This window comes from Pyrus communis, chromosome 10, assembly GCF_963583255.1.
Source record: "Pyrus communis chromosome 10, drPyrComm1.1, whole genome shotgun sequence".
Taxonomy (NCBI): Eukaryota; Viridiplantae; Streptophyta; class Magnoliopsida; order Rosales; family Rosaceae; genus Pyrus; species Pyrus communis.
Genome location: NC_084812.1, coordinates 12083860 through 12103981, shown reverse-complemented (window position 1 = coordinate 12103981; position 20122 = coordinate 12083860). Strand labels below are relative to the sequence as shown.

Here is a 20122-nt window from a genome sequence, read left to right as displayed (position 1 = left end):
TTTTACAACAATATTAATATTTTAATATGAATTGCCTGAGTTGTTCAGTTTGGGAGTGCAAATGCACTTGGACAGTTACTGTTCACAGCAAGTTGTTACTGTTCAACGCTTTCATGGTACATATACAACTTTCTTAGTTTCTAACTTGCTACTAAAAGAGAAAGGGTGCAGGATTACATGACCGGAGTTTATATGTTTATTTTTTAGCCTTTGCTTGAATGGACATGAACTATATATTGTTTTTCTTTGGCATGGAGCAATTGCAGAGTGCCGTCTTGTTTTCACCAAGTGAACATGAAACAGAACAAAACCAGATTACCCCTGGGACTCTTCTCATTCCTTAATGGAACTGTCAAGTACCCGAAGAGCTAGTCAACGACAAACAGCCCTTCATTTTGTTGAAACACCAGAGGCAATGCAATCCGAGTGTGCTCATGTTCTCGAATTAGTCCTCCATAGAAACCTTCCCAGTTTCATACATATGATACATCCAAATTGGTTCAAGCAATTCCTTAGCATTTCGCAGATTTTCCCTTCTGTCTTCTTCAATGTCTTCTTCTATTTCTCTCTCAATCTGAGGGTAAAGCTCTTGAAGAGAAGCCAACATCATATTGCCCCACTCTCTCTCGTCTTCCCTGAATACCTTCAGGCATGCAAAGCGTACGAGTCCCAAAACCAACCCGAAGTTCTTCTTTTGCATCCCAATGACCGCGCTAATCAAGAAAATTACCCCAAACACGTTCCTTATGCTGATATTTCCTTTCAACAATGTAACAATCATGTTAAGAAGATTCTTAAAAGCAGGAAACTCATCTGGTTTGGAATCTCCATCTTCTGGCCTAGCTTCACTTATTTCAGAGAGCTCAGTTTTAGCTAAAATCAGAAGCCATGATGGAAAGCGGAGTCTGATGCGGTCAGCTGTAGTTATTTCCATCACTTCTCCCTTAATCTGTTCTACAATGTGCCCAGATCCTAATGCTAGAATCAAGTCAGGAAGCCAAGACTTTACCCCTGTCACCAAATGAGCAACGTAGTTAGAACCCAAGTACAACTCAATCGAGATGATTAAATCAAGCAGATCGTTGGCAAGATCAGAAGCTTCAGTGAGTGCTGGTGAAGCTTCAGTAACATCTTTAAGAGCTAGATTCAGTAACTTGGCTGCATATGTGAAGGAGCTCTTCAAACAGAGAACCATATCCTTCAAATCCTCCTCCTCAAATTGAAAAGGCTCACGAGATAGTTGCTCCAACTTAGATACGACACATCTTATGTAACCTGATGTGAACTTTAAGCACCTTTCCTGAATTTGAGGAACAGAACCTATTGTAGCGGCATCAACCACAAACCTTAAGACTGCAGTAAGCATCTTCACCTTGTTTGATAACTTCTTTGGTTCTGTATAGCATCCTGCATGCATATATCATAAATGTTAGGCCTGGTTTGGTACTGAGGTGATTCTGAAAAAAGCTGGTATCACAGAAAGCTGGGAGCTGTTTTTGTGTTTGGTAAACATTCAGCTTCAGCTTTTTTTCACAGTTTTGGGTGATAAAAAAGCCAAAAACAAGAAGCTGCAAAACCCAGCTTTGAAAAACCGACTTTTTTTCACATCTGTTTTACATAAAAGTTTATCAAACACTATAATACTGCTTTTTATTTATTTATTTTTTTTTCAAAAGCACTTTTACAAAAAAGTTTACCAAACACTTTGCTGCTTTATTTCACAGCTGCTTATTTTCACAGCACAACAGAAGCAGCTTTTTTTCAAAGCACATCAATACCAAACCAGCCCTTAATGTTCTGTCAGAATGTAGGCCCTGTTACCCGGTTTGACCCTCATGAAAGGGGCAGAAGTACATATAATTAACAGTACATGTGTGATGCGGTGAATTATAGTTATAATGGGTACGGCTGAAGATTATAATTTACATCTTTTTCATCCCCATTATTATTGTTTTCTGACAATCCCAAAGGGTAAAAGGAAACAAAATCTTTTTTAATGAAATAGTTATGCTTCCTACTCAATCGTTACTGTTAGTTATCTATTCAATATATGTGATATATGCCTTTGTGTGCGGTCCATAAACCATAAGTACTTACCACTATCACTTGGACTTGAGGCATCAGTATGCGATTCTCTCTGTCTTTTCTCACGACGGTTGGAAGACTTCTTGCTAGAATGCTTAGGTCGTGGAGAAATTTTTCCAGACCCTCCAGCATCATCTGCCCGAAATAGCTTCTCTGCACAGTTAACCAGGTGATCCAATGTATGTTCCAACTCAGTCTGCTGAAAAAGAAAAGAAAAGCAAGACTTTAAACAGTGATATTGTGGCAGATGAATTACACCAGTGTCAAGTCCTCGCAAAGTTCAACAATTTTGAGGACACATGTTGTGTGAAGAGTACACGGTACAGAAGAATCTGTCCAAATCAAAACAAGGCTTCTGATTAACAATGAACTTAATATATCAGAGTTGGTTAACGGTCAATGAAAACAAAAATAATTACTGGTTAATAAATGAACTCTTTTCATGAAACATAACTAAAAGGAAAGGAAGATCAGAATTCCATGCGTCAAATAGTATCTTGCATGCAATGTAACTGGTACAGAACCAATGTGAACTCCACGTAATTTCCTGAATGTTGAACCAGATTTTACGAGTCATGTCGGCATGTGCATTCTGCCAATTTCTTTTTGTTCCAAAGCTTACCATGTTTTGAGAGTTTTTTAAGGTAAAAACAACTTGAATTACACAGAAAACAAAAGGACATAAAAATAATTATTTTCCATTACGTAATTTCATTTAGTGATTTAGAAATTGATCTACTAAAAAGTTAAATCATGGTTATGGAGCTAAACAATATCTACTAAAAAAGTCAAAGCATGGTTATGGAGCTAAAGAATATGTAAGATAAAAACCTATTAAGACAATAAATCAGCTTAAAAACTTCAAATAAGAATGAATGCGAAAAAAAGTTATATGACTTGCCTCAGAACTAGATCTTGTGGAATCAGTCCTATCTTTACTTTTTGTACCGCAATCTTTTGTAGTCGAACTGGCATTTTGAAGAGACATATGCAGAGCAAGAGCTGTATATGCCAAGACAGGAGATGTGTCCATATATTCACAATGCATGCACTGCACAATGCTGACCTCCGAAATGACATTTAAGGATTGAAATAACGACTCTAGAACTTGAGACCCCAATATAGATTTCCGAGTGTTGTCAGATGCAAGTAAATCTCTAATTTGCCAGGCCATTCCTACTGCCACTGAATAATCGTTCTCAAAATTGGTTGGTTTTTTCCCGCCAACATTTCTCCATCGAGCTGAAATTTTGCTATAGGACTTTGATTTCTTTCTTTTTGCAGAGAAAACACTCAGATTTGGTAATTCATTGCCAAATTTAACATGGCAACGATAGGCAGCTTTCTGCAGGAATGCTGTTAGAGCTTCAAGAATACCATCAACCCCATCACAAGACAGCAACAATTTGTGAGCAGACCTCACTTCAGCTTGCCTCTCGGCATCTTTGGATAAACCACTACAATTAGTGACCAGGTTCATGCATTCGTCAAGAAGTCCAGCTAGATCATCTGGAGAGACAGTTGAGACAATGTTGAATACAGAAGACTGAGCAGACCGAGTAGAAGCAGCAGCAAACAAGCACTTCAACTTTTCACCATCGAAGAACTCTTTAAGAGCATTCTTGAAAACTGACTCGCTTGCTAGGGTATTGCAAAGGTTGGCAGCAGCAAGAAGTAGACCTTCAATTTGATCTTCATCTAGATTACTAGGCAGCAAGACCAAAGTAATCAATACTCGAACAAGTTCCATCAGAGACTTGAGAGATGCCCCTTGGGACACAGCAAATTCACAAAACCTGGCTCCAGCCATTGGAGACCTTTTAATGAGCGTAGCACAACGATTACATGCTGCTTCAACAGACACTTTTGAAGGAAAGTATGATGGCAAAAGCAGTTTTGTAATTTTCTGAGCAACTTGAGGTTGATCATTTGCTAGGTCCGACAATAATACATCTAATTTCACCACCTAGTGAAAGATGAAATGAAGCACACAAACCAACTACCATCAAAAAAGGCATCAGAAATAACAAGAGCTTATCATAATTATAAGAGCAACATTTACCTTATGGAACTGGAAATTTGGAATATCCCTTATAACAAGGAGGAGATCTGCCATTGCAGCTCTTACTGATAGGACATTGTGCAGCATCAAATGACCCAATCTGGGCAGAAGAACGTTGAGAATTTGATGGCATTGTGGATTTCCAAACAAATAGATTATGCCATTCAGTGTGGAAAGTCTAACCTCATGACATACATCGTGTGACATATCGTCAAAAATTTTGGTAATTAGCTTTGTGATTGTACTCAAAGGGATGATTTCCCAAAATAGATGAAGCACTCGACAAGACCCTTCCACCGCAACCACTCTCACGTCTGGACAATCATCGGTGAGTAATCTCTCCAATAAAAAGAACTGCTTATCAAGCAAGGAATCTTTCACTTCTTTTGTGGAATCAGGATCTTCAAGAGGAAACAAGTCCAGCAGCAAATGCAGCGCATTTTGACGAACATTAGAATTCGCAACCTGTGATCACAAACCAGTCATTCAGATACAACATAAACACAGAATTTGACAATTGTATTAACAAACTTATTAACAAAAATTTACCTGCAGCGAGCGAAATATCACAGGTTCAGACAGCTGGAAAAGAAGCTTCTCAACACCAGCAGTGGTCCTCTGGTTTATAAACCCTCCCAAAACCCTTCTAATCGAAGCAGCAAGAGCTCCAGAACTGGCATGTATTGCACCCTCAATCAAACCCTGCAAAAACCCATTCTCGATCTCACTTCTCGAGTCGCCATCCGCCACTTTCCAAGCCCGAAACAGGACGTCCCCATAGGCCTCCAGCATTGACTTTCGACCAAACGGAACCTGAGATCGAATCATTGCCAAAACTTCCTTCAACAGCTGCAAACTCAACCCAAATAGAAATGCAAGGAACTTCTTCCCCTCCTCTGCTTTCAGATACAGTGGCGAAATCACACACCGAATTAACAAGAGCTTCAAGTCCTCAATGCTCTCGTCTTCGAAATCAAAGCAAGTAAAGGCCTCCCGGAGCGCGTAGACTCTGTGAACATCTGCCTTCTTTTGCAGAGTCAAAGATCTCGAGAGCAAGAAAGGGAGCGACTGAGAAATCAGTGATTCTCGACTCGGCAGCTCCTCCTTCCACCATTGCTCGCACAAACCCGCGATCTCCGAAACCAGCACCGAGTCCGACTCCAAAATAATCAGACTGTCGTGCAGCGACTGAACTCCGGTCAACAAATCCAACGGCGAGAATGCGTTCTGGGGATGCGAAATGCACAATTGTGCGATAAATGCTAAAACTTGAAGTTCCGAAAGAAGGCGTTTCCTCTCTCGCTCCGGGTTAGCGTCTGGGTCGTCTGAATCAGGTTCTGGTCGAGTCTTGGAGCGCCTAGAAGACCTCCGGGGCCGCTTGGTGGGAGGAGAGCGCGGGGAGTTAGGTTTAGGGTTAGGGTTTTGGTTGGGCTCCAGAAGGTTCCGGAAGGATTGTATAGCTTGGGAAATGGAGTGGGACAGAGCGAGAGGGAGAGAGGAGGAGAGGTAGGAGGAAGGCTTGATGCCGTGGATTAGGGTTTTGAGAGAGGGCTTTGAGGATTTTAGGGTTTGCTTTGCGGCGGAGCTCAGGAATTCGTCGGCGGAGGACTGAAGGGATGAGCGGAGCCGCTTATCCATGGAGATTAGTTTTTCCGGTGATGAAATTCGAAGTGGATTCTTGTTGTTGCAGAAGTTATAAATGCCTACGCGTTTCGATTTCTGGAGGAACTAAGGGAGAGGGGCTACCGTCTGTGATAGTAAACAATTTGACAGACAAATCAGACAGAATGTATAGTATGATCAAAGAGCAATGACTGGTCTGTTATTTATGCGAAGCAACGGTGTGTGCCACTTTAAATGTTTTCAATTTTCAAATAAGTTTTTGGCGCCGATTGGGAAGAAGACGAACCGGGCTCAACATTTTCGAATGCAAATAACCGGGCTCACCATTTAAAGAAAATGTCTTTGTTTGATCGGAAATTCTTTCCCGCACATTTGTTTTCCTAACCGTTGAGATTTTATTTTCTAAGTGAACGGTTGAGATTTAATTAAATGAGAACTATTTAAATGTCAACCGTTACTTTTGTTCCTTGATGTGCAGGAGCAAGCTCTTTGTTTGATATTGATCTTATTCAGAACATAGAGTCCTTCAATAAGGACAATCACCGTATAAAATAAATATAGGGATAAAATAAATTTCTAATAAATTGGAAAGTGAGTTCTTAAAATATATGAACTCACCGGATACTTAGTGTATATACCCACATATAAGGACTGTATAGGAACTGAAAAGGTAGCCCACCAAAATGAGTGTTGACATGCAGCACGATTCCCACTTGATGCTGACACGCCGGTTGAGTTGAACTCGCTGACAGTTGCTGACGCCAGCTGCAAGTGTGGGTCCCAATCACATGGGCTTTGTCATCCATTTTTTTTTTCTTTTCTTTTCTTTTCAACCGTTTGAGCGTCGGCCTTGCATTTCTAATCGACATTTTTTTTATCGTTTCACCCGGGTCCAGATTAATTAAAAAAAATTAACACAAAAAAAAATATCGCACCTAATCAAATTATCACATAAAATTATAAAAACATCAAATTTAGATTCTACTATAAGGACTTTGTCATTAGAGACAATATTCATTTAGCGATACAAAGATTTCCTTTAAATCTTTAAATGAGTACTCAAAAGTGGTGGATGAACTTTTAAGCTTTTGAAGAAGTCATTTCTTTTCTTGATCCCAGTTCAGACTTGAATCGTCGTATTCGGTTCGGTATGTTGGACTGTGTATACTTTTTTAATTTTAAAAATGGTAAACACACCTTTTCTTTTCGTACACATCATTGTTTAATCATATATATTGTTTTCTTTTCATTTATTAAACTCGATGAACAAAAAATATAGATACATATGTACAAGGAGGAAAAAAAAAAGGTAAATTACATAAAACTATCTTAATTATGTGTCTAACCATAATCTTATACCTCATGTTTTTTAAATTACAATGGCATACATCATCTTACGAACTTGTTGCAATGTCAAACCTCCGTTAGTTTTTTTGTTAATTTTTCTGTTAAATGCTGACGTGACTTGAAGCAGATTCATTTCTTAGTCTAACTGGATTAAAAAATTAATTAAATATTTAAATAAAAAATTAGCTAAAATCATTTAAATATTTTTATTAAAAAAATGTGGAACCCACCCATACAGACCCATCACCCCCACCCTTCTTCCCCAGTCCATCCAACTATCTCGCCCATCTCCGGGCTCCTTACTCAGCCGCTCCCTCGACTTCAACCTCCTCCGCCACTCCTTCGACCCCCCTCCCTTACCTGCTCTCCTCCCCCTCCTTCCACCTCCACGGCAAGCCCTTTCTCTTCTGGAATAAGCATGGCTCCAAGAAGCTCTACCCCAACATTCAATTTGAATTCAACACAGCTAAAAATCCAGCCTACCTGATTATTGGTGTGGAAGTTTGTAGATTGACTAAAGTTAGAGAGAGAAAGAGAGAGAGTGAAGAGATAAGAGAGCTCAAGCATTCGGTATGGCAATTAACTATGGTACGGTGAAAGGCTTTGATTCTTGATAGAAATTTCCAACATTTGTGCATTTGGGAATTTCTTTTATTTTGCAAAAAGTTGGTTCCTTTGGAATTTTGGAGATCTGGGTTTTTAGGGTTTGACCCTTTTTTCCTTTAATTTTCACTATTTCTTGGGGTCGTTTAATTTTCTGCTTTTTTCCAAGAATAATTCTCTTTGTTGACGTTTTGTGAAAATTAGGTTTCTTTTTTTTTTCTTTTTTTTTAGATTTTAACCTGGAAAATTGTTTGAATGCTTCACTGAGCCACCGACTTTTTTCAACAGCGGCTTTTGGCTTTACTTCCTTTCTTTGTCTAATTCTACTTTTGGTACCAAAAGCTGCTTCCTTTTGAAAATTCAATTGGAATCCTAAGGTGGGTTTTCTTCGAGGAAGGAGCGGGACCAGGTGAGGGAGAAGAGGACGAGGTCGAGGTGGGTGTGGTAGAGGCAGGTGGTGAGGTCAGGGTGCTCGGGGATTAGGTGAGGTCGATGTCGTCAGGCGAACTGGGGAAGAAGGGTGAGCGTGATGGGGTTGTATGGGTAGACACACACTTTAAAAAAAATATTTAAATGATTTTTTTTAATATTTAATAAAAAAATTAATCCAGTTAGGAAGTGAATTCCAACTTGAGTCACGTCAGTATTTAACAGAAAAATTAACGGATGTCTAATATTGCAACAAATTTGTAAAATGAGATATGACATTATAATTTTTAAAACATGAAATATACGATTGTGTTTCGACAAATAATTGAGATAATTTTATGTAATTTACCCAAAAAAAAAAATGGTTCTTGTTTGTTGTCACTATCGACTGGGTTCATTTGATTTTTAAAAGCGCCAAAACTTAAGATAGTTTGGAATTTTGTTAATAACACTAGTTCACGCATGCATAATATAAGTGACTGGAAATCATTTATGCGTTATGGAATCATCGTAATTTTGTGACAATGGAATGCCATGCTAGTCCTAAGGCTCCTAGTTAGGTGAAAGTAGATTATTATTATTTTTTGTCAAACGATAGATTTCTTCAAATTAAATGTTAAATTAGTCATCAACGAAATTTAACCTCATACTATCACATAAGAGATCAACACTTTTCTATCATTATAATAAAGAATCACTTGCAGGTGAAAGTCGATTTAGTTTCTCTCTAACTACCATGCTCTCAAGAGGGTAACGTCCAACATTTTTCTGTTTTTCAATTTTCTTTCATTCCCCTTTAGGTTGTCTTCTTCTTAAAAGAAGTGAAATGTTATTTCATGCCATAAACCACCAACATCTATCTGTTTGATGTATATGAAAATCGCGGTCCATATTCACCTTTGAGCATCCTAGACTACCATTCTGAGCAAACATGGGTTGCAAATTACATACTCTTTTAAATGAAGACACTTTGTAAGCTCTATATCACCAAATAGTTTAACATTAATTTTCGTACCAACATTACAAAATATTGTACCAAAAAATATAAGGTAGCAGAGAATTCATGTAGAATTCTACTTTTAAGAAAATCCTTTTAGCACTTCTCTTACCTTATTACTTAATCACAATAACCATCTTCGTATGGTAAAAAAAAAAAATAATAACATAATGAAACCAAGTTTCTTTTCCCTACATTTATTGGTTTTGACTTTTGAGACCCTAAAAATTTCTAATTAATTAAAAAAAAAATTTAAATGAGACAACCAATAACAACCCACGGTTATCTATCTCTTCCCTATATTTATTGGTTTTGACTTTTCTAATTAAATTATTAAAAATCACAAAATGTTACTCTGGTTTAGCGGCTATATACTCCTTGGGCTAATAAAAATCCAAGAAAATAAGTGTTCAGATTTTAGGTGGACATTGTGACCAAATGCATTTGACCCCCAATTCTGCACAAGATTAAATACAAGGCTTTTTTAGGGTGAATCTGCTGAACTGTCTTCAACCTAGAGGATTAAAAAAAGTTGCTAAAATTGCAAATAAAAACTTACAACCCAAAACCACAGCAGCAATTTCTGCAGCATACATTTTAAAAGCTACCAAAATTTATATGTACTTTCATTGATGAGGTTGGTTTTCTCCCCACTCATACCTCTTGACCAGAAGATCGGTCTGCCCCAAATTTTGCATCACAAACTCTCAGCCCTAAATCATACACGTCTTTTCTCCTTCTGCACACTCCCGTTTATTTCCGTCCATTTATCCTCTTTTGATTCTCTCAATCCGGTGGCCATAGATGGTCAGGACAGAGCAAGGGAAAAAAGTGAGTGTGAAAATCATTTCCATTTTTAATATTTATCTTTTGAATTTAATTTTACACAAATGTAACATGAAAACAGATTTCTGAAGCAGGAAGTGTAATCTTCTGTTTGAGGCTAAAATACAATGGTGTACTATGCCAGACTGGCCTATGAACCCTAAGAAGGCATATGGACGGGTGAGAGCCTTCCGACACCACTTTTGCTGTGAATCTCATGCCCCCCAAATTCCACCGCCCATCCCCAAAATTTTGGTTCTCGCTGTTCACGAAGATGGTTCATTTGGGTCCCACAACTTCTCTCAAATGCTTGCAAGTAAATCAGACCCCTACCCTTACCCTTTATCCATTTTCTTTTGCCGTATAGGGCGCGGTACCTTTTTTTTAACCAAAGCGATAGCGATAATTCATTAATAATAGAAACATGAATGCACCAAGATTACAAGGAGTGTGCCAACTGAGTACTAGAAGCAAACATAATAAACCCCTATATAGAAAGCTCAATAAACAAACACAGAAGACTGCACGGTGCAAATCTGCCACAATAGATCATGCGTTCTACCTAACGATGGTAAAACACGCACTTATTCTCAAATTAACGGCAAGAGTTTGACTTTCGATCATTTACAGGCGAGAGTGCAACCCTAATACACACACACGCATGTACATTTTGGCAATGGCCCAAATGCAACACACATATATCAAATCAAACAAAAACAATTCTTCATTCCTGATGGCTTTCAGCCTTTTGAAAGACAGGTGGGAAGCATCCCAAGCACCCCAAGACCCCCCTCTCCCTTCTTAATGTTCTCGATCATGAAACACAAATAAATATATAACATTAACGAACGAAAATACAACAATTTACCCCAAAATGTCGTAGCCACGGACCACGGATACAAAAGCAAAAAAAATGTTGGTGAGCAACAGTGGCACTACGAAAGCAAATACTACTACTGAAAATTACCATCCACAAACTTCAGTCAATTACTTCTTACTCGTTACTCTATTAATTTACTTTTTTCACTTTTCTCCTGGTTGTCACCAGCTGAAATCTTTTGTTTGGTATTGGAAGTTGGAACCCCAATCAACAAAATCCCAAATCAAATATACCATAAATTGGTAGAAATTAAATATGACACTCATTATACCTATAATTTAAACCCCCCATCTCCTAGAAATTCTTTTTTTCTCTCTATAATTCAATCAAAAAACCACAAATATTCAAAAAACCTCAAGAGTAACTATGGCTGGTGAATTTTCTTGGTTGGGTAACTTTGACCAGAAGAGTCACTGAATGTAAGCCTTCTCTTAGTGCCAACTGGTGAAGTTTCAAGCACTTCCATTGAGTTTGAATGAATTGATAGAGGGGAGTTTGAAAACTTGGGAGCTGGTGTCTTATCTTTTCTTTCCACCATTTCCTGCATAAAATCATAGCAGGAATATATGTATTCCTGTTCCAATGGAAATTTGATTAAGATTAATTAACTTAAGTCAATAAAAGAACAATGTGTAATTAGTAGTGCATTAGTTGGCTCACATAATCTTGGGACTGCAAGAATGAGTTCACATTCATCTTAAGCTCCATAATCTTTCTGCTTAATTGACCATCTGATGCTGCTAAAACTGCAGCAGCTGCAATAATTGACGGCCGAGTATCCATCAAATCATTTTCTGCGTTATAGAAATCAGATCGATTAGGAAATGAAACGAATTATGTAAATTTAATTAGATTGGGAGTACGGGATCATATTACCTTTTGCCATTGCCACAATTAGTCCGATAGCATTAGAAGCTAGTTCTTTTGGTCTTAATTGATCAGCACAAAACTTTTTGATGAAGTAGTGCAGATAATCAAAAGGAGTGATTGCACCCAACTTCCATTCCAATGTATTCAGCACCAAAAGCTCCATTCTTTGAATCACTTTGCTTTCAAAATCGTAATCCGAAACCGAATAATCTGATAAAGCTGGTATTTTGCATTCTTCCATCTTAGCAGCCAAGGATAAACATGCCACTGATAACAATCTAATAGCCCACAATTTCTTATCCTATATATTTAAAAAAAAACCATAAAAAATCCAAATATTTTAGCAAAACAACAAAAGTACAGAAACCCAATTTGCAAAACATTGAAAGTGTTGGTTTACTTACATCAATGGATCGTTTTGAAAGAAACCCATCAAAGTAAGTCACTGATAAGTAAGCTGTTTGCAACTGGAACCCAAAAACTGCCCCTGTCTGCAAAATCCACAAACTTTCAGGGACTGAACAAGAAACAACAATCTGGGAAATTTAAGAGCTTTAGGGAGAGTGACATGCATTGAAAATCCAATCAATGGCATCCAATCGAGTTGTTTTCAACCAGCTCGTGCCAGAGGCCGAGCAATCCTTGAACCCTTTGGATCCAAAGCAATGAGCTTCTTTCTGAATCAAGTTTTCGACATATTCATCGTCGTTATCAAAAAGAAAACATGGGTTTGATTCTTCAGAAGTTTTAGATTCGTCTTCCAATTGGTTCAGACAATTTTCATCTTCTTGGTAGAGGAGGGTGGAGAGAGAGAATGAAGTTTCTGCAAAGTCCCTCATACCTCCTCAATCTCTTCGAATGTCTATGATGAACAATCAACGGATTTATTTAAAAGAAATGCTAAATCCACAGTGTTTATATTGTGCAAAAAAAAAAATTGAGAGAGAGTGAGAGAGAGAGGAATGCGAGGAGTGAAGGAAAAGTGGCGGTTATGGTGCCGCCAAAATAACCGGATGTGATATAGGGAGAGGGAGGGGAAGTTAAATTAGTGGTAAGAAAGTATAGTGTGCGTAGAGTACTACTAGACTATACTGTTTTATATAATGATACTAATCCTAAGATTTCGCTCATCCTTTCCAAATGTTTGGAGATTTTGGTAAAAAGTCAAAATCAGTTGTTAATAGAATTATTAATTAGGAATGTGATTATGCAAACTTAAATAGAATCGTATTTGGAGATCAAATTTTTTTAGGTTTGTATCCCTTGCAAGGCAATAAAACTCATCATGATTAGTATAAATAAATGTACAAGGCCAAGCCCTGTTCTCTCTATGTCGTCCCATCTCTCTCCCCCACTTTTATCGTTAGTTTTGCAACACGTTATCAGCACGACATGTCTCTGCGAGAATGAAAGGATCCCGAAGGAAACTCTGCGAAACCTTTTTCAACATCTTTACCAACATTCAAGTAAATTTTTATTAAGTAACTTTTTCTTTTTAATGTTTGAAAAAAATTTCAAGTTGTACATGATTATCTGCTCTAACGACGTCTAGTCACCACTGAGGATAACCCTGCAATTTTGAAACCCTAATTACGAATAGCCCGAATCCATTAGGGAAGGATCTACATTCATCAAGTTTGAAATCCTGATTTTGAATTCTCAATTGGTATTTAACAAAAAAAAAAAAAAAAAAAAGTAGAAGTAGTTTCCAAATGGATTATGCTATGCACCATATATTAAGAGAATCATCTTTTTCATCAACGAGGTTAAATGCTCATCATAGTGCTTATAGTCAGACGACTTTTTTATTTTATTTTAAAAGTATTATAGTAATTCAATTTCAAACTTCACACTCATGCTCTCACTCCCTAATTTCTCTTACTATATTTACACTAAAAAGTGGAGGATTTCAGCTATGTCACACAATGAGTCGATCATAAAAATTTGATATCAAACTCAATATTTACGAAAATGAAACCCAAAATCTTGCACTTATAAGACCATCTCCAACTGTGACATCCCACATCGCCCAGGGGAGTGATCCTTAAGTGTATATTCCCATTCTTACCTAGCACGAGGCCTTTTGGGAGCTCACTGGCTTTGGGTTCCGTAGGAACTCCGAAGTTAAGCGAGAAGGGGGCTAGAGCAATCTCATGATGGGTGACCCACTGGAAAGTTGCTCGTGAGTTCCCAAAAACAAAACCGTGAGGGAATGGTAAGCCCAAAACGGACAATATCGTGCTACAGTGGTGGAGCGGGCCCGGGATGTGGTGGGGGCCCAGGCCAGGATGTGACAATTTGGTATCAAAGCCTAACCCTGGCCGCGTGTGTGCCGACGAGGACGTCGGGCCCCTAAGGGGGGGTGGATTGTGACATCCCACATTGCCCAGGGGAGTGATCCTTAAATGTATATTTCAATCCCTACCTAGCACGAGGCCTTTTGGGAGTTCACTGGCTTCGGGTTCCGTAGGAACTCCGAAGTTAAGCAAGAAGAGGGCTAGAGCAATCCCATGATGGGTGACCCACTGGGAAGTTGCTCATGAGTTCCCAAAAACAAAACCGTGAGGGAATGGTAAGCCCAAAGCGGACAATATCATGCTACGGTGGTGGAGCGGGCTCGGGAAGTGATCTGCCCCGGGCCGGGATGTGACACCAACCCTTCGGTTAAAACCTAAAATTTTTAACCCATAAACAGTTTTTCTCCTCCAACCCTTTTAGATTAAATTTTTAGCCCTAGATTAATTATGTAGACTATCCTAATTTAATTTTATGAATATTTTAATCTAAAAATATTTAGATTATGATAAATATTGAAAAATCATGAAACTTTGTGTAACGCTATGAAAAAAAATTAAACACATAAAAGATTTTTTTTTTTTAATTACTTTGGTCGTTGGATTTAAATTTGAACAGTTAGATCTTCTTTTTTTTCTACCGTTGGATTTGATCATATTATATCTTAGTCGTTGGATTCAATGAATTTATAAATATAAAACTAAAAAAAATACATAGTGGGCCGCCCTCACTAACTTAAGGGAAAATCATGGCCTAAATTTGCCTCAGAAATCAGTTTTGTGTTAAAACTCATATTTACCTCAAGGGTTGAAGCAAATATGAAAAGAGGTACTAAGTGAAGATAAATAACATTAAACTAGTTATTTTATAAAGAAACCCAAAATATAAAAAGAGGTACTATTCTTACGAGTCTTGTTTTATTGGTCACTAAAATTCATGGTCACTCACATCTGCTTATTCTTTGTTTTAATATTAAATTGAAGGGTGAATAACTATGCATACATCGACATCAAACCTAAGGCCATCTCCAACCGAAGGGTCCAGAGGGTTAGAGGACTGAAAATAGCCCGAAAACAGTCTCTAACCGAGGGTTAGGCCAAAGGGCTGTGGAATTTGAGAGGGCCCCACGGAATCAGAGAAGGCTGGAGGGCTGGCTAGAAAAATCATCTTTCTTGTTAGTTATAACCGGCAGGAATACTTAAGAAAAAAAATTCAAATGCAACGGCTAGCTGACGTTGCTAGCCGTTGCATTTGATTTTTTTTTTTTTTTTTTTTTACAGTTTTATTATTATTATTTTTTACAAATTTTTTCCTATAATTTCTATTTTTCATATTTTTTTAAAATTCTATTTTTTTCCTATAACTTTTATTTTACAAAATTTGTTTCATATTTTTTTTAAATTCCATTTTTTTCCTATAACTTCTATTTCACAAAATTTGTTTCATATTTTTTTTTTTCCTATAACTTCTATTTTACAAAATTTGTTTCATATTTTTTTCCTATAACTTCCTAAGCCATTATATAACATTAAATTAAATTAAGTAACATGAAACAACATTAAACAATATGAAACAACATTAAATAACATTAACCAACATACAAATTATACAACATAAAAAAAATATTTAACAACATGAAACTTAAACAACATTTTAAAAAACATTTAACAACATAAAACGCCTACTCCATGTTTTTTTTGGCCCAAAGATGTGCAACAAGATTCTGTTGTAGGTACTTGTTTGTGGCACGAGAACGTATCATTCTATAGCGCCTCATGTACTCATTTATAGAGATACTACCAGTTCTTGGATTGAAAGGCAAATTAGGCCCATCATATATTTTTGCACGATCCCTTCTTGACCTATTTGGATCTTCTTGGTCGTCATCTGACTCTCCATTGAGCGACCAATAATAGAGCCACCCCATTGAGGTTGTTCCTCAGTTGGTTGACACACCATGGCTGCTGCTCTGTTTTGTTTGTTGCACCTTACTTGAACTTCTTCATTAGACTGCTTATCTTCTCATCTCATTTGCGCCCATTTTGCTTCCAATTTGGAATTGGATGAAGACCCCCAGTTGGAATCCGAAAAGGATCTAAAGTTGGAATTCATTGCAAACTTGACTTGAAAAAGATTGAATTGAAAGAGATTGAATTGAAATAGATTGAATTCAAAGTTGTGTGAATTATAGCCCAATATTCATCCTATTTATATCAAAAGACAAATTCAAATCCAACAGCTAGCTGACATCACTTAGCTGTTGGATTTGAATTTAAGTTGTAGTTTTTAAATAATAAATTATGTTTTTCCCTATGGCCCTTTGGCCCTCGGTTGGAGACGGTTTTTTGTGACAGGGCTAAAACGAGTCCTATGACCCTTTGTCCCTCGGTTGGAGACGAAGGCAAATATGGCCATATATTGTTCATTAAAATATTAATTTCTTGTAGGGCCAGAGGGCTAAAACGAGCCCTCTGGCCAGCCCTCAGTTGGAGATGGCCTAAGAGTGAGTGATCATGATTTGTTTGGTCACCTTTGAACATTTATGCTATTCTTACATGGTATACTTCTTCTCGGGTACCCTTAAATTCTGGAGAGCTTTAGGATGGGAATTTTTTCCCTACATGATTTAAAGAGTCTCATTTGGCACTTCGGTCCTAGGGTTCATGATGTTCATCGTCCTCGATAGTTCTCTCTATGTACCTTCTCTTTCTATATTTCTTTAAGGGACGAGGGAGAGGGTCCGAGGGAGTGTGGAGGATGACAGAGTGTGTCGTTGGTGTTTGCGTAAGAAGTTGAGCTTGTAGAACCCAAAATATATAAAAATCAAGTTAAGAATATAGATTCCAAATGCAATATTGCTTCTTTTAATTTAAATTGTTAATTTCTATTTTTAATTTTATTTAAAATAAAAAAGAAGAGGGAAAAACACCTTGTACCTTGCTTGTTTTGTACCAGATGGAATTATTGTCTGCCTTTTTTTTGTAATGTCATATTGTCATGCAAAATTATTGTCATGGTACAAAACACATTTCCTATTCATGAACTAACAAACGATATGAAAATTAAAAATATATATAAAAAATAGATTGTTTAATTGTTCTCTTCAAAACGACATATTATGTGTGTTTCTAGACTCCTCAATTCTCTTAGTCATGTATTCTCAACTCCATCATTTAGAGTGGTAGTAAATGCATAAATGTATGTGTTAAAATCAAATTAGGTCAAACGTTCGGTTTTGCTAACAAAAACTTCTTCTTAAAACTCGAAGCAAGAAGCTTCCACAAACTTTTTTAACCTTGAGATAAGGCAAATTTGCATACCCAATTTGGTATACGTATATAATTGTATTCGTATAAGCAGACGAGCTTTGAAAGAATATGGTCCAAACATAATTTTTATTAACCTTGTCATCTTTTCCGTACCTTTTGCTCTTTTCGGTTAAGGATACGTTTCCCTCTTGATTCTCCATGGACGTCTAGGATTTGATGATTGATTGCGTCCTTTTTTTTTTGCAAACCTCTTACTACTTAAACCAATTTTGTTATCGTAACATACGTACGTCTAACATATCGCAATAAAGGCACTTTTTATATTTCCGTTATTTGGCTTCCAATTGTATCACCACCAAATGAGGAAAAAAAATAGACAAAACCATAATATAACATATTTTTTGGAAATGATTTATCGCGTTGTTTTCATCTCCCACCACCTTTTTCTCAAGGTGCATGGTTCTTGGCCTTAACCAAATGTGTTTAATTATAGGTATAAATTCGTCAAGACTAAAGACGGTAGATATTTACTACCACAATCTTCACTTAATTGATGAAGGTCTCAATATCACCACATATATAGATTTGGGAACAAAGTATCTTTGTAGTGTTGCATAATAGTGCTGCAAGTGTGTTGGCTCTTTGTAAAGATATCCTTAAAAACTTCTCCTTAAGTTTCCAAAAAGAAAAAAAAAAACTAAAATATAAACACTACGTATTAAGACCAAGTTTTCACGCTCTAATGATATACAAACTCTTGTGACTTTGAAAGTTCAAGACACAGTCGTATAGTCCCACCACACTTGTAAAGCAGTAAGTTGTATTGGAAGAGACCGAAAAAACCAAAGCTTTGGAATTGTTTGGGCCACAATTAAAAAAGGAGCTAGCCAGGGAATTATGAAGAAAACAAGACAATAAAAAAAAATTGATGAAGATATGATCATAACACGCGTGAATAAAAATTATAATTGCAGATGGGGGGGGAGGGGGGAGGAGCGTCTTCACGTGTAAAAAAGGTTGGACCTGCGGAGAAGGAACAAGAAGACGCTCCTCTCAGGAGGATCCAATTGCTTCCCACTCATATCAATGGATATTATTGAATATTATTAATTAATTAGTTAAATATATAATACGTTGTTTAATTAGTTGATATTAATATATAATGATCAATATTATTATTTACGATAATAATATTGAAAGTTTGGAAGATGGGTGGGAGCAAAACTTGGGTCCTGATGCTAAGACAGAAGTAGGGAAGGAATTCCCTTGACTGTGCGTGCAATGGCTGCGAAGCCCAAGATGGTCAGCAACGGTCAGCAACTAGCTTTGACCGTTAATATGATGTTGTATTGCTTACATGCACAGAGAGAGAGAGAGAGAGAGAGAGAGAGAGGTGGGAAAAATCATAGCTCCAAGATAAAGGTTTTTATACAATCAAATTGCGAGTTGTTTTTTTCTTTATTACTTGTTCTTTCACTATCCTTTGAGACCAACTTCAATGGTGGGCTAAAAACCAAATTACCCCCTAAAATTTCCCCCCAAATGCACTCCAACCCAAGGAGAAATTTTGAGCTAAATGCTAAATGCTAAACCAATGCCAAATTCCCCCCGAAATTTAGCCCAGAAATCGGGGTGGACTCTACCCAATATTTATTGGAATTTAATTTTTTTTAGATTAAAATGTTCATAAAATTAATTTACGATAGTCTACATATTTATTTTTTTAAAAAAAAATTAATTTAACAAAAAAAAAACCTAAATTCATTCTTTAATAATCCCGAGCTAAAATTTTAGGGTAGAATGGTTGGAGTAGAAAAACTGTTTTTGGGCTAAAAGCTAAATTTTTCGGGCTAAAAAATTTGACTTTTAGCCCAACCATTGGAGATGGTCTGAACGGACCCTAATTTGTTTTTGCAACCGACTGTGGCATCCTCTGTCACTTTTCTATCGATTTCATCTTATACTCATTTCTTTAATTTTGGGTGTAAAGTTATATTTTACATGCTCAAATTTGAGTGCAGTTGTAATTTTATATATCATTTTTAAAATATTACAATGTTATACACACACTTATAATTTAGTTACAATTTCATAAATTTGTTAGTTAAATCATCAATTTGACCGTTAAATGATGGAGTGGCAACTGTGGATTCCCCTATTTTGCTCAAGTGGCAAGAGTCTATGTAAAGAATACATTCTTATGTTTAGTAATCCAATAATTATGAGAGAAGAACTCGAAATCCTTGAGCTGGAATGGTTATTCAATTCTCATGCTTCTTATTATCATATGACCATAATTTGGTATTCATTTTTATCAAGGTAACATGAGAATGAAGACGGGATTTGACCTTGTATGCAATTCTCATGCATTGGGAATGCGTTTAGGAGTCTGGATTTCATTTAGTGACTAATGATTCACAGTTACTTATTTTTAAATTAAATATTAAAAATTAAAATATTTTGGTCCATTTTAAAGGTTGAGGGTAGAACTTTAAAAATACATTATTTTATTCTTCATCCTTGATATCAAATTTAATGGTAAATAACCATGATTTTATGGTCACTTGATGACCCGAAAAACATTGTTAATAGTGACCCTCATTTGATATTTCCTTCTATCCATGTGTTATTATGCTTGTATATATTTGTGGGGGACTATCTCTTGGTTCTGCATCTTTCATGAAGAAATTTGGATGTGGTGTAACAACCCAATCCCAAATTTTACGATTTTATAAATTTTAAAAGAGTGAATTGACGAAAATACCCCTAAAGGCGAGAATGTTGACTTTCGTTAACCGTCGTGTAGAGAGATGTATGACCTATTCTTTTAGTGCATC

General features: G+C 36.8%; 2 protein-coding genes across 2 annotated transcripts; both read right to left on the bottom strand.

Moving 5' to 3' along the window:
• Positions 1-5847, bottom strand: LOC137747859 (uncharacterized). The gene is made up of 5 exons (XM_068487999.1): positions 4697-5847; positions 4148-4612; positions 2983-4051; positions 2098-2355; positions 1-1407 (listed from the first exon to the last, which is right to left on the bottom strand). Exons 1-5 carry the CDS (start codon positions 5783-5785, stop codon positions 446-448), a joined length of 3843 nt encoding a protein of 1280 aa, XP_068344100.1. The 5' UTR covers positions 5786-5847; the 3' UTR covers positions 1-445.
• Positions 5848-11215: 5368 nt separating this feature from the next.
• On the bottom strand, positions 11216-12560 carry LOC137747857 (cyclin-D5-1-like). The gene is made up of 5 exons (XM_068487998.1): positions 12294-12560; positions 12126-12212; positions 11728-12022; positions 11512-11645; positions 11216-11425 (listed from the first exon to the last, which is right to left on the bottom strand). The coding sequence occupies exons 1-5, from the start codon at positions 12558-12560 to the stop codon at positions 11216-11218; spliced, it is 993 nt and encodes a 330-aa protein (XP_068344099.1).
• Positions 12561-20122: the final 7562 nt, after the last annotated feature.